Source organism: Phaseolus vulgaris, chromosome 4 (genome assembly GCF_051622355.1).
Source record: "Phaseolus vulgaris cultivar YP4 chromosome 4, ASM5162235v1, whole genome shotgun sequence".
NCBI classification, from domain to species: Eukaryota; Viridiplantae; Streptophyta; class Magnoliopsida; order Fabales; family Fabaceae; genus Phaseolus; species Phaseolus vulgaris.
The window spans coordinates 36,667,552-36,682,745 of record NC_143501.1 but is presented as its reverse complement, the minus strand read 5'-3'; the positions used below and the strand labels follow the sequence as shown (position 1 = coordinate 36,682,745).

General features: G+C 30.2%; 1 protein-coding gene and 1 pseudogene across 1 annotated transcript; one reads left to right on the top strand and one right to left on the bottom strand.

Moving 5' to 3' along the window:
- Nucleotides 1-79: 79 nt before the first annotated feature.
- LOC137838692 (uncharacterized) lies at nucleotides 80-1,358 on the bottom strand. Its single transcript, XM_090301020.1, has 6 exons — nucleotides 1,331-1,358; nucleotides 1,135-1,247; nucleotides 958-1,056; nucleotides 657-845; nucleotides 452-523; nucleotides 80-139 (listed from the first exon to the last, which is right to left on the bottom strand). The coding sequence occupies exons 1-6, from the start codon at nucleotides 1,356-1,358 to the stop codon at nucleotides 80-82; spliced, it is 561 nt and encodes a 186-aa protein (XP_090157146.1).
- A 3,771-nt stretch (nucleotides 1,359-5,129) lies between these two features.
- LOC137836480 (receptor-like protein EIX2) lies at nucleotides 5,130-8,770 on the top strand (annotated as a pseudogene).
- The last annotated feature ends 6,424 nt before the right edge of the window (nucleotides 8,771-15,194 follow it).

The following is a 15,194-nucleotide window of genomic DNA, read 5'->3' as shown; positions in this document are numbered from 1 at the left end:
AATGTTATCTAGACAAATTCCTTAATTAATAAGCTATCAAAATTTACATCTTATCAAAAACACTTAAAAAGAATGAAGTTCAATACATTCTAATATCTTCTATATCTTTATCCTTGAATGGAGATAGATAGTTGAATAACTAAAAAAAAAATCAATAAAAAGTGAAATTCACAACTAAAGTATTTGAGTAATTTACCATGGTATCCTACCAGAATGATGAATTAATGTAGAAACTCCTTCAACCTACATTAATAATTAATAATCACATCAATATTTAGAATTTTTTACCACCACTCTGAACTCTGGGCAAAGGGTATACAGGTGCTTACTGCTTAGCTCGATAAATAGGCCAAACAAGGGAATTCCACTGGAATAAGTGATGTAAAGCTAAATATGCTAGTAAAGCTGAACTCCATAATAGTGACACCATGACCTTAAATGTTGTATATACCTCAACAAAAATTCCAAAGTAAGCTATTTTCTGGATGCAGCATTTCACTATATCCCCAACTTGAAGTCTAGCCTGTCGTAAGAAACATAAAAAAAATTCAGAAGAACACTTCAATTCATTGAATCAACAATACATGCTCCATGCTAATTCAAGAAATGCTTAAAAGATCTTCCAATTTCATATCTGGTGAAATTTTATCTTCAACTTTACCATCTATCTCCGGAGATGGAGAAGAATCAGGATAAAACATCTTAATATCAGTATCAAAACTTTTATGCTTGTACATTGATGGATCCAAGCCCTTCTGTTTTAACCAGGTCTCAAAAGCAAAGAACTTCCATTTGGAATTAAGATTACGGTATGGCAGAAATCCCACCAAGGAACCAAAAGAAACCTGTAAAATGGTTTAATTGAGTTCAGAATAAATTAAAGAAACAATCTAAGACTAAGAAACTGTTTTTCTATTAACAAACTAAAGTCCAGCATACCGCTTTCTAAGTACTTACAATGAAACCTTTGGTATTGCAGCTTACTAGTTCCACATCTTCTTTGTCTCCGGTCTCAATCAAACCTTCTGCCCTAGTCCAATCAGCATCTTCACCTTCCTACAAAATTAAAGAGCACAAGGTTAACACAAAGCTAGGAAAATAAGTAAATAACTCATATAATCCATATAATCTGACCTGGAAATCTGACAAATTAACCACATTCCCTAAATTATCACTGCTTGTTTGACCTCCAAGATTAAGGTAAGTGCCCTCTTCAACAAATTTCGAGGTTTGTTTTACATATTGATCTAATCTATAAAAAATGCATTCAAGTAATTAACCAAAACTGGAATCACAACCATAAACTTAACCATTAAACTATTTGATATACCTTTTTGGCTTTGCCTGTAGTGCAACATCCACAACTGACTTTATATTTAATGATTCTCTTAAATCATTTGGCGCCTGATGTAACTCCAGCTGCTCATGTTGCTTCGGTTCCTAATCAGTCAAGCAAAAAATTAGTTAAAAACCAGGCTTACATCACAAAAATTTTACATTGCAAGTAGCAACAAATTTTACATTTTGTATACATATAAAAAACCATAAATGAGAAAGTAAGATTCCCATCAATATGGACATATATGTGATCTGTGATCTGTAAACAAGACAAACACATACAAATGGTGGAACCAGTGAAAGCAAATGGTCAATTTTCACATATTTTACCATTAAGTAATGCCTTTTGAAACTCTAACAAAATTATATTTTGAAAGTTTCATGCCAATAGTTATCTTTCTAATAAGCCCAAGACTTCTAGTTCTTTTTAATTAGTGCATACCAGTTCATTTATATATATATATATATATATATATATATATATATATATATATATTTAAATTAGTGTGTGATGTGCATGAGGCCATTTCTCGTTGACAAGTACAAGTCAAAAACAGTTTGCCTACTTGTGGCCAGAACAATTTAGCAAACAATTGGCAATTCAAATAACCTAGAAAATAAAGCTTAACCAGTAAGAGATTATTCACTTAGCATAATATATATATATATATATATAATATAATATAATATATATATAGGTTATTATACAAAAATAAAGATACTATATAACTATAACGTGTTTTATGGGATGATTATTGTCGCTATACACTAATGATCCAACATACGTGCATGAAAATAGAGTTATACAAAAATGATTTAGAAAAGTAAGACATGGTGATAGTCCCTGGTTTACAACTTTTCATTCATAATGGTCCTTCAAACCACCTTCTTTTCCTCTATATAAAGCCCTTTAGTTTAGGACATCAACCCCACACATATCCTCATCCCAAAAACTCCTCTCATTCTAAACCCTCTCAAAGAAAAACAAAGTGTTGCCATAGGGCTAGTTGTCATTATGGCATCATCATCATCATATCTTCATTTTCCTTAGTAATAATAACCCTTATACTTGTTCCCTTTCTATTTTCCTCCATTACTTTCTCTTACTCATTCAAAGATATTCAATCATGGTGCAACCCTCAACCCTCTTTTTTTAGCTCCCACACATGCTTACCATATGCATCCAGCACCCAAACGATATACAAATACTCCCTGCACAAAAAACCTAAGTTTTCTGAAGGTCCAAAGTTGCATAATTATGCACAGTACAGGGGCTATAATTCTAAACTGGACCAGAACTGCAGCTTCCCTTCCATTACCATATTAGTGAACTACGATGATTCACACACCATAACCTTCCATGCATTGCCTGTGACCTTCAGTTGCAGAGAAAAGGTGATTTATAACAACTGATCTGCATCTCCACACACCAATACTGCTGCTTCTCAAGCTAATGTTGTTGTGGCCAAAAATGGCTCTGGAAAGTACACAACAATGAAAACTTCTGATAAAATATATTATAGGAATGTCGAATAGGCTTTTTTTTCCAAATTCATTATCTCTCACGTCATTTTCATGTCTCTAATAATTCAGAAGGCTCTTATATGATGAATTGCCAGTTTGTACCAAAGGTGAAGGGTCTCTTTGACAACACAGACTCCGACACACTTGGTTTTTATGGTGTTGATACGTCACTGTTTCTAAATTTCATTATCTGTCGACGAATTCAGAAAGATAAAAACAGAGCTAATATGACACCATGCAATAATAATTCAATTCAAGTCCAAGACCTAATAGCAGATAACAATGAAAGACTAATTTCAGCACTCGAAAATTTCAATACAACAGCAAAAACACATTCTTAGTTTAAAAAAATTGCAAAGGCATTCGTAGCACAAGCAAAACGCATCGAAACATGAAACCGCACAAAGCTACAAAATTGAAGGAGAAGGAGCGAACCATGAATACTGCACGAAGGAAAAGAAGTATTTAGGGATTCAAGAAAAAAGGAAAAAAATGGAAAATGAAGTTTCAATTTCGGAGAAAATGGGAAACGCATCAGATTGAACCAAACAAGCGGAAGGATGGCAGGAGAAGAGAAGCTACTACAGCGCTGCGTAGTGTAGAAGGAGAAGAGAAGCTTCAGCGCTGCATAGGGTAGGAGGAGAAGAGAAGCTTCAGCACTGCGTAGTGTGGAAGGAGAAGAGAAGTGCGCGGAAGGAGAAGAGAAAAGCGCGAAAGCCCCCAAAGATTAAAAAAAATATTATTTAAAAAAGGAAATAAAATAAGTTAAAATATTTATTATGTCAATTCAAATGAAAGATGAAATAGTAAAGAATTATTATGACGGTTCTACCCTGAATAGACATAATAAATACTTACTAGGTTAGTTTTAATTTTAATCGTCATTATAAATTTTACGATTATTACAAAAAGTCACCGTACAAATTTTTATGATAGGTAAACTACACCCGTCATAATAAGTTGTCATTTATTCTTATTTTTGTAATAGTAATGGATGACTAAAGTTTCATCATCAATAACATCTTTTTAATTTTTTTTGTAATATTTGTATGCTAGACCGCGATATTTAATTTTGCAGTAATGACTAGATTCATTCAAGTTTTCCTTTTTTATTTACAATATTTTTTACATTTTTTAAATTTATACCTAAATAATTTACTATAAAAAAAACTCATTAGCTAGTAATATGAGATGACAATATTATGAACAAAACAAAAGAGAACTCGTGACATAAGCTATCAGTTGTAAAATAGATAATATTTTGTGTGAATTTCCTTAATATTTAGTAATCTCAAAGAAAAATATTTTTTACGAATTTTATAAAAAAAATCACAGAAATTAGAAAAAATTCTAATAGTTTTATTTTTATATAATATTTTATGTCTACCTAAAATAAATAACATTATTTTGTTATTCAAGTAACCTATTAAATTGTATTAATTTGGATTCTTTATATTTCGTTACGAAAAATTAACCATCTTGGTACTCACAAATAAAGATATTGCAAATAGTAAAATTTGTTCAAAACAATTGCAATGGGAAATGCATTTTCAGAGAAATTTCTTAATTTTGTATCTTTCCAATATTAACTTTCAATTCTTTCATTATTTGTAAGGAGGAATTTGAAGGTTTATTTTTTTTAAATGAAATTGAGAAGTCTTCGAAGTCAATTGATTGAAATAGAATCATTGCCCTAAAAATAGTTTCCCATAACTGATTTATTCTACAACTACCAAATTTGTGTTCATACTATAAAACCAACAACATTTCATTTGGCAGCAATTTCATTGTGGATGCTAAGTAATTTATAGTTTATTTTATGCATAAGATAAATTAAGTTATATTATTTATGTGAATTGAATAAAATACTGATTAAAATATTTAATCTATTGAAATACCTAATAAATATAAAATTGAAATTTCATTATTTTTTATTATTATTTGAAGAGATAAAAATAAAATGAATTTCAAAAGTAAACATGTAGTGCACTAATGTGTGCCTTTCATTACTTTATATTTGTTGCCTTTTATTTACTACTTTATGTACGTATCAATCATATCTACGTATCAATCATATCTATTCATTACTTTATATTTGTTGCCTTTTATTTACTACTTTATCTACGTATCAATCATATCTACGTATCAATCATAGTTCTAAAAGCAGAAAAATGAGTAAAATAACACTAAAAATGCCAACGAGTTGGTGTGTATATATGTGGGTATTGGGAATGCTAAATACAGAACACCTATCAGTATATTTCTAATATTCACTTTCTCTCTCTCGTGATAATGAGGAATTTGAAAGTGATGATGTGTGTGGTGTGTGTGGTGTTGCAGGTTGTTCATGGAGAACTCAAAATGAGATGCCTTCCAAAGGAGAGGGAAGCACTCCTCCAATTCAAGGCTGCCATTCTTGATCCCTACGGCATGCTCTCCTCTTGGTCCACTCCCAATTGTTGCCAGTGGGAGGGGATTCGCTGCAGCAACCTCACCGCCCATATTCTAGGCCTCCACCTTCCTGGACACTATTATTTCGAATATCAAGAACTCTCTGAACGTTATATCAGCGGAGAGATCCACGAGTCATTGATGGAGTTGCGACAATTAGAGTATTTGAACCTCAGTTCTAATTCTTTTGAAGGCAGTCACATCCCTGAGTTTCTTGCTTCTCTCACAAAGTTGAAATACCTTGATCTCTCTTCATGTTATTTTATCGGAGAAATTCCAATTCAGTTTGGCTCTCTTTCTCATTTGAAATACTTAAATGTCGCTTATAATATCTGGAGGGTTCAATCCCTCGTGAACTTGGGAATCTCTCTCAGTTGCAGTATCTTGATATTCGAAGTAATTCTTTGGAAGGAGATGTACCATCTCAGCTTGGTAATATCTCTCAGTTGCAGCATCTTGATCTCAGATATAATTCTTTGCAAGGAAACATTCCTTCCCAACTAGGAAATCTCTCCCAGTTGCAGGAGCTCTATCTTGGACGATGTAAAGATTTTAGAGGATGCTATGCTACTCTAAAAATTAATGAAGGAGGTCAGTGGCTCTCAAATCTCATTTCTTTAACTCATCTTTCCTTAGAACACATAACTAATTTTAACACTTCACCTAGCTACTTTCGAATGATTGCCAAGCTCCCAAAACTAAGAGAACTGAGTTTAATTGAGTGTGGCCTTTCCAATCATTTTCTCCATTCATTCCAGCCTTCCAACTTCAATTTTTCTACTTCCCTTTCTGTCCTTGATCTTTCTTCTAACTCCTTCACACAATCAATGATTCCAATGGCTGTCAAACACTACTTCCAACCTTGTTGAGCTTGACCTTAGTGGTAACCTCTTGAAGGGTTCCACATCAAATCGTTTTGGCTTGGCCATGAATTCGCTTCAGCACCTTCAACTCTCCTTTAATATGTTCAAGGGTAAGGATTTGAACTCATTCATGAATATATGCACCCTACGTTCTTTATACATGTATGACAACAATATGACCGAAGACCTTCCGTCAATTCTTCGTAATTTTTCTAATGGTTGTGTTAGATACTCACTTCAAGAGCTGCAGTTGTCATACAATCAAATCACGGGATCCGTACCTGACCTTTCAATATTCTCATCTTTAAAATCATTGTATCTTTCCAACAATCAATTGAGTGGGAAGATACCTCAAGATACCAGATGGCCATCTCAGTTGGAACATTTGTCAATTGGATCTAACTCTTTAGAAGACAGTGTTCCAATGTCATTTGAGAGCACATGTCATTTGGAGTCATTGGATTTGTCTTATAATAAGTTGAGTGAAGATTTGGCTGTCGTATTTAATCATTTGTCCAGATGTTGTAGATATTCATTGCGAGAACTATATCTTCGTGAAAATAAATTCAACGGTGCACTTCCTGATTTCTCAATGTTTTCCAAGTTGGAAATACTAGATGTATCAGGGAATCAATTAAAGGATGGAGTTCCAAAGTCACTTCACAATGCTACTATTTTGCGTATATTGGACCTATCCAATAATAGTTTGAGTGAACATCTTCCCACAATAATCCATCAGTTATCCCAGTATGTTCGATACTCATTGCAACGTTTATATCTGAGCCTGAATCAAATTAGCGGCACTTTGCCTAACACCCTCACAATGTTCCCATCATTAAAAGGATTTATACCTTGATAGAAATAAGCTAAATGGAACAATTTCTGAAGATCTTCGGTTTCCTACTCAACTTGAAGAACTATCTTTAATGTCAAACTCTTTGAAAGGTGTGATAAAGGACTCTCATTTTTCTAATATGTCAAAGTTAGAATCATTGGACTTATCAGATAACTCATTAGTCTTGAAATTCAGTCGAAATTGGGCTCCATCATTTCAATTGGGTTATATTGGATTGAGATCTTGCAAAGTTGGTCCATTATTTCCAAAATGGATACAGTCACAAAACAAAGTAAGTTTCCTTGACATTTCAAATAATGGAATATCAGACACTCTTCCAAAATGGTTTTGGGACAAATTTGAATTGCGATACTCGATCAACATCAACATTTCATACAACAATCTACAAGGCATGATTCCAAATTTGTCATTAGAGATTTATTTTGAATCCTTTAATCTTGGGTCAAATCAATTTGAAGGTCCTATTCCATCATTTTTACGAGATTCAATGTATCTTGATCTGTCTAACAATAAATTCACAGATTCTTTTTTGTTTTTATGTTCTGGTGGTGTAGTTGGAACTTTATATCAATTAGACCTTTCAAATAATAAGTTGTTAGGAGAAATTCCAAATTGTTGGACCCATTTCAAATCATTGGCTTATTTAAACATGAGTCAAAACAAATTTTCAGGAAAAATTCCTACTTCCATGGGATCACTCCTTGAACTTCAAGTATTGTTATTGAGAAACAATAACTTAGCAGGTGAATTCTCTTCTTCCTTGAGAAATTGCACAAAGTTAGTGATGTTGGATATGACAGAAAATAGATTATCAGGATCTATTCCAGATTGGATTGGGAGCAAATTTCTAGAGTTACAATTTTTAAGCTTGGGAAATAATTACTTCAATGGAAGTTTACCTTTGCAAATTTGTTATCTAAAAAGCATTCACCTCTTGGATCTCTCACTAAACAACCTATCCGGACAAATTCCTAAATGCATAAAAAATTTCTCCTCAATGACTCAAGTGACTTCTTTGAGAGATTATCAAGGTTACTTGTATTTGGCCAACACAAGCCATATCAGAGGTAACATTTCATACAATTTGAATGCATTTTTGATGTGGAAAGGATCAGAGCAAATGTTCAAAAATAATGGATTATCACTTTTAAAAAGCATTGATCTCTCAAGCAATCAATTATCGGGAGAAATTCCAAAAGAAATAGAGAATCTTTTTGGATTGATTTCATTGAATTTATCAAGAAATCATTTGACGGAGAAAATTCCTTCAAATATTGGAAAGTTAACCTCACTTGAATTTCTTGATTTGTCAAGAAACCAACTTGCTGGTTCAATTCCTTTGAGTCTTGCTCAAATTGATCGACTCACAATATTAGATTTGTCACATAATTATTTAATCGGAAAAATTCCAACTGGTACACAATTACAGAGTTTCGATACATCAAAATATGAAGGCAATGTTGATTTGTGTGGACCGCCATTAAAGAAATTGTGTATTGATAAAGTGTTGAGACAAGAACCAATTGCTAATTTTCACGATAAAGACAATTTGATTTTCAATCGGGAATTTTACACAAGTATGACAATTGGATTTGCTATGAGCTTTTCGAGAGTGTTTGGCTCAATCTTAATAATACGATCTTGGCGTCATGCATATTTCAAGATCTTAAGTAATTTAGAATACATTCTTTATATCATGGTAGCAATGAAAGTTTTCAAGTGGTGGCAGACAAGATAATAGGTAATATTCTTTTATTGATATTTTACAAACTCGATTTTTATGTTTAAACATTGTAATCTTTATGCCATGGTGATAGATATAATTATTTTTATAAATACTCCTTTTGCTATTAATATTTGTGTTTTCTTTGGATTTAGGCTTTTTTTCATCATTCTTATTACAAAAATGTTTATTTGACTCCCATTCTCTACCCTACAACCCAATAATATTAATATTTTAATCATTTATAAAAAAATTAATTTTTTAAATTTTGAAACATTTCGTATTTTGCTTCTATTTTTATTAAGGAAGTTTTTTTCTTTTTTAAATTTTTTTATTACAAATATTAATATTTATTCTGGGTGTAGGATGAAGCAGGGTATCAAAATATCATAACCTTCTTATTATTTCCATTTTTGGCAGAGGAAATCTGGATAAGAGGTGTGAAGTAGTGTATGTGAGAAAATGAATTTGTTATTGAAGATTGAAAGTGTTGTGAGGGTAAAGGACATCAAAGAACATAGCAAAGAGCCACTTGGATTTGGAGAAAGAGAACTGAAGAAGGGTTGTTGAACACCTTTGGACTTGAGGGAGACAATTGTGATCGTGATGTTTTTCATTTTCCTTTTTCTACGTATTTTGTTCATAGCTTAGCCTTTGGATCTGCTACTCTTTTGTCTCAAGTTGTTAGTCATACAATGATTTAATGAATCTTCATAATGCTAATTACTTATTGATTTTTGAGTCATGTTCTTTGATTATGTAAAAATAACACTTGATATGTATACTCGTTTCTACCTTGATATCTACCTTGATATCTTGTATGTGATTAAAACGGTTCATATGTTAATCAATTAATTTAATGTGTACTTTAGTTCAATTTTACCTTTCATCAGAGTAACGTGGTTTGAATCACAAGAAAGTGAAAGTTAGATTGTAAGTTGAAGAATTTATAAAAGCACAAGTTGAACTTTTTTATCATTTGTAAAATAATTTATTTGAATTGTTAAATTTCTTGATAATTGATTTGAGTGTTAAAGTTAAATACAGACTTTAAAAAATTGAGTTCACCCTACGAGACTCTTAGCCTGCTTCTTCCATAGGCCCGAGGGTAGTTTGTTGGCTTCCTTATCTTTATTGTTTGGAGCATCTTCAGAGTTTTGACCTTCATCTTCTCTTTTCTTCTTTTCCTAAAATATGATGCAGTTGATATTTAGTTAGAACTTCATCTTGAATTGCATAGAGATATTATCGATATTGCATTAAAAAATTACAAAGCCAACACTAATTGAACTGAAAAGCAAAGAATATTGATATTGCACAGTCGAAACACAACACTTGATTTCATTCAGGTGGAAGGAATGAAGCACTACAGCTAGAAAAAAAAGGAACAAGGAGATAGGAGAAAAGAATTAGGAACTATTAGCAACCTGAGATGGAAAATTCAGAGGACAGTGGAGTAGCCAAAAGCCAAATACTACTGGTTGCATAGCAGGAAAGATAAGGTGTAAGCTAGCTGATTTATGAGATGTAGAGAATTTGATTATGCAATTCTGCAATGCTGATTCTGCAGTAATTAAACACAGATTTTACAATGTTAAATGTAAAGAACTGATATACCTTTTAGCCTAGGAGGGGGAAGGTTTCTGTTGATTGTGATGCAGGCAAAGGAAGAAGAAAGTTGAGAATTTGACTTCTGCAAAGCTGATTCTGCAGTATGCAGAGAATTGACAGGGGCAGCAGAAGATCAATTTGGCAAAGCAGCTAAGATAGTGTAGATTAAGGATGAAAGAAGACAGAGGAGAATGGATGTAGAAAGTTAGAAGCAAGGTGATGATTAAAGGAGTCATACTGCAACATAAAGATGAATTTGGTTACTGTAGAAAAGGAAAATGCAGAGAGAGATAGGAACTACAGAGCTGTCAACGGCAATAAGGCAAAGCAATTGGCTTAGAATATGGAGGAGCTTAAAGTGCAAGTGCTTAGGTGGAAGAAAGCCACTGTTTTGCTAGGCAAAAGTACCAAACGGGCAGAGGAGGAAGTTAAAACTTGTCCAACATGTTTTATAATGTGTGCAACATTTATTTACACAGAATCTGAATGTTAAATCACTATGCAGATTTGCTGCATAATCAATTAGTTAGATAAGATTTTTTGGTATAAGTGAGTGATCTCTTAAATGTTCCATTTTAATTTATTAATTTTTTACTGTAAAAAAAACTAACACTTAATGTTACTTTACCCTTAAAAGAGATATGACAAGCTCAATTTTGTTCATTTTCCTTACTTTTAGCCTTTAAATCTAAATTTCATATTTCCTGTAAAGTTATTAGTCATATAATTTGATTAATCTTCATAACATTAGTTAATATTATTTCTTTGATTTTGAATTTTTTTTGCCATGTTCGATTATGTTAAAGTAATACTTATCTTATAAGAAAAAATAAACTGTACTTCGCACAGGTAAAAATTCTTCGTGTATTAAAAAATTTAAACTTTGTATTTATGAATTCAAAATTCATTTATGATATATGTTTAGATTGTTTATTTTATCCTCTTGCATGTGTTTTACTTTATTTTCTTTCTTAGATAGTATTATTTTAACTTTTATTTTTTCATTTATTATTCTTTTGTTTTTATTTTCTTATATAGCATCCTTTTGTTTTTATTTCCCTGTCTAACATCGTTTTGAAAGTAAAAAGAAATTAATAAATTAAAAATAATTGATAATTTTAATTTTGGATGCATTAAAAAAATAAATGTATGAGTTGTAAAAAAATAAATATTTAGGTTCCTATATTTTGGAGTTGTTCCCTATTTGTGGTAAAGTTTCATCAGAATAAGGAATTACATGTAAGAGAAACTAACTTTAACTTTCAATAGTACCTTAAGCTAGAAGATCTGAATGTGGAGAGGACGTAGTCCCAAGTTTCATTTTCTTCTGCATGATGTTATTTGATACGGGTCTTCCGAAAGACGTAAGTTATTATTTTATTTGTTGAATATACTGGTTGTATAGATCCATGAGAGATCTATGCGATTGTTTTATGTTGGGATTTGAAGAAGATTGAATAATTGAGAAATATAATTTATGTAATTTGGTTTGCTCTTTTGATTGAATGGTATATATTATAAAACATTATTTTCACTAGCTTACCCTTGTTCTTCTTGTTGTGTTTGAACTGCAATGATTGTACTATGTACACGAGCAGATGATCATACAGGTACAAGAGAGTTGTGAAGGCTTTAGAGTGTTGTTTTGAACCTTATATTGTAAATATTTGTATTTTTATAAGTCTTAATCATATACTAGGAATGTTTTGAAAAACATTAAGGTTGTATATAAACATGCAGGATTTGTATTGTAATAATTAGATGTATTTTCTGGGGTGTTACAATTGATGATTTAATAATGCTAATTCCAAGAAAAAAAATACAGGACATAATTATAAAAAAACCAAAGTCAATTAGTATTAATTAGTAATGGACACACAAATAATATTGAAGTGTCTCCCCTAAATGCAAAAACCTAAAAAAAACTAAATATGGATTGTGATGTGACAATGTTATTGTGTTGTACAACCTAAGGAAAAAACAATTATGGAGGAGTGATGTCCCAACATTCACTTCTCGTCATTAATTATGTTTTATTTCGCATAAACTATTTATTGTACCATTGAAGAAAATATTAAATGAATGATCATCTCTCATTTATTTTCCTTTTTATGTTCAACATATACTACATCATTTCTATAATTAACAACTAATAAACATGAAAACATTTAAAAACAATTCACAATGTTACTAATGGTACAAAATGTGTGAGAAAACTGATACAATTATTTCTCCTCGGGTCACACAGAAAATAATGATGTGCATCGCCACATCACTCCTCCATAATTGTTTTTTCCTTAGGTTGTACAACACAATAACATGCATTGTCACATCACTGTCCATATTTAGTTTTTTCTTTTAAGATTTTTCATTTAGGATAGACACTTCAATATTATATGTGTGTCCATTACTAATTAATTTTAATTGACTTTAAATTTGAAATTTCAAAATAAAACTCTCCAATGAGAAGGTGACATATAGACTCATACTTTTCATGTTTAGTTCATACCTTCAATGCTAAATCATCCACACTCCTAAATTGGCATGTGAACATCCATACACTCCTAAATTGGCATGTGAACATCCATATATGCTCATTGTAAAACTAATTTTGCAGCAAAGTAGTTTTTAGTAAATTTGGTTATAAGGATATTTTTGTAGTTTTACTAGTTGAGTTAGGTTGGTGAAGTTTTGTGCGGTTGTTAAGGTACATAATTTTCTTTGTTTCAGCACTTTATAAATACAGTGTAAGCATACGAATGACATAGAATAATTTTAGTTTTACGTTTTTTCAGCTTTTTAGTCAATGTAATACTTGTTTTTATGACTTTTCCCATTCTCTCTTTCTCTTTGTTTCTTGTACTGTCCAAAACTAATAAATTATCATCTATAGTTTTAGAGTTATTTATCTACTACACAAATCCTACAATTAGTCTCTAACTAAATACTTAATGAGATAAAACTTTAAATTTTCTTAATTGAGTTGTGGATTTTCTTAAGAGAATAAATCTATATTAATAAAATATAAATATAAATAAAAGAAAATCTACTTGAGAATAAATTATACTGCATATTTGAGGATATAGATTTTTGACCATTTGTAGATGGTGATAAATATAAAAAAGGTAATTATGGTTAATTTTGATAATATGTTGAATTGGTATATAATATATATTATTAAATAATAAGTGAGTTTTTGTTTATAAACGGAATCAATTAACTTGAGTTGTTGGATAATAAATATTTTCCAAGATGTAAGTGCAAATTCATTAAATGCACCACAAAAATCTTGTCCAGTGTGATGTGTATAAAGTCTATTGTATTAGTCTCATTGATTAAGTCATTCGTCTTTCTAAATCACAATAATGAAGATGGAAACCTGAAATTATAAAAACTAATTTAAAATTTAAAATAGTTGGGATAATATTAATGTTAAATATCAATTTAAACATTAATTTATAAACTTTTATTAATAATAAAAATTATTTTAGATATTAATAATTTTTTAATAAAATAATACTTAATTTAATTTAATTTAGTAATTAATAATTTTTTATATTTAAAATTAGTTATTATTTAATAATTTTTTTATAAATATATATATTATGACACAATCAATTTATCCATAGTAAATTCATATAATTTATTCATTATAAAATTCTAAAAAATAGATTCCATTAAATTAATCCATTTTCTTTTATATGGATGATTGATTTCTTACAGTTTCTTAATATTCTTTTGCAGAACTCATTTTTAATTTTTAAAACTATTGTTTTTATAAATCATATAAAAATTGTTAATAAATGGATTGATTTGCATATTTATTTAATCAATCATCATTGAATTGAAGTTTGAATTAAATTTTCAATAAATTAAAATAGATTAATGGATTTTATTTTATCAAATCCATTCAAATATAAAATAAATTTTACTCATTTTAACTAGTTAAATATTATATAGGAGTTGGAGTCAAATTTGGGTGAGGACTTGCAAAATTGTGTACAGCCATCACATAAGTATTATATGACCACAAAAAATAAACTACCGTGATTGGAACAAGAATTAGAACACTTATAAACTAAAATAATTCAAATCCAATTTCAAAATAGTTAAAATTCAAATTATGCCTTTCCAGTTTAATAATTTTGTATGCGAAACAAATGGTGAATATATAAAATAGAAAATGTCTAAAAAGGATCCAACTCATATATCTTCATATACCATTAAGGTTTATTAATATCACTTTTAAATCATTGTAAAAATGCAAATTAACAAAGGCTTTCAAATTTTCATATTTAAAATAAAATAAAGCAATTGCGGTTTTTTTTGTCTTAAATTGTCTTAAAAAAAAAGTTTCCTTTTTATATTGGTGAATATTTTTTTTTTATATTTTGTACATTTACACTAAAAAAAGAAGTTTCGTTTTTATATTGAAGGATTTTTTTAATATTTTGTAAAACATACCAAATTTATAAAATAATTTTAAAAAAAACTTAATTTTATGAACTTTTATAAAAAATCATATAGAACAAAAAATCACATAGATTAAGATATCAGGTGGTGAGAAGTTGATGTGAGAGTCCATGCACACCATGACATATGAAATGCACGACTTAGGTTGTATTGAACTTACCCTAATCCTTTATATTGGATTCGCTGGTAATCTTTGGATCAAGTGTTAGTCTCTAGTAGGACTTACTTAATACGGGTCTTTCGGAAGACATCAATTATTATTTTGTTTGTTGAATATACTAGATGTATAGATCCATGTGAGATCTATGTGATTATTTTGTGTTGGGATTTGAAGAAGATTGAATAATTGAGAAAT

Excerpts from the sequence above, each read along its gene's own strand:
- LOC137838692 (XM_090301020.1), bottom strand. The coding sequence starts at position 1,358 with ATGTTGCACTACAGGCAAAGCCAAAAAG. Across the intron at positions 1,057-1,134 it reads TTAATTTGTCAGATTTCCAG|GAAGGTGAAGATGCTGATTG; the intron begins GTCAGATTATAT and ends TTAATTTTGTAG. Across the intron at positions 846-957 it reads GCAATACCAAAGGTTTCATT|GTTTCTTTTGGTTCCTTGGT; the intron begins GTAAGTACTTAG and ends ACCATTTTACAG.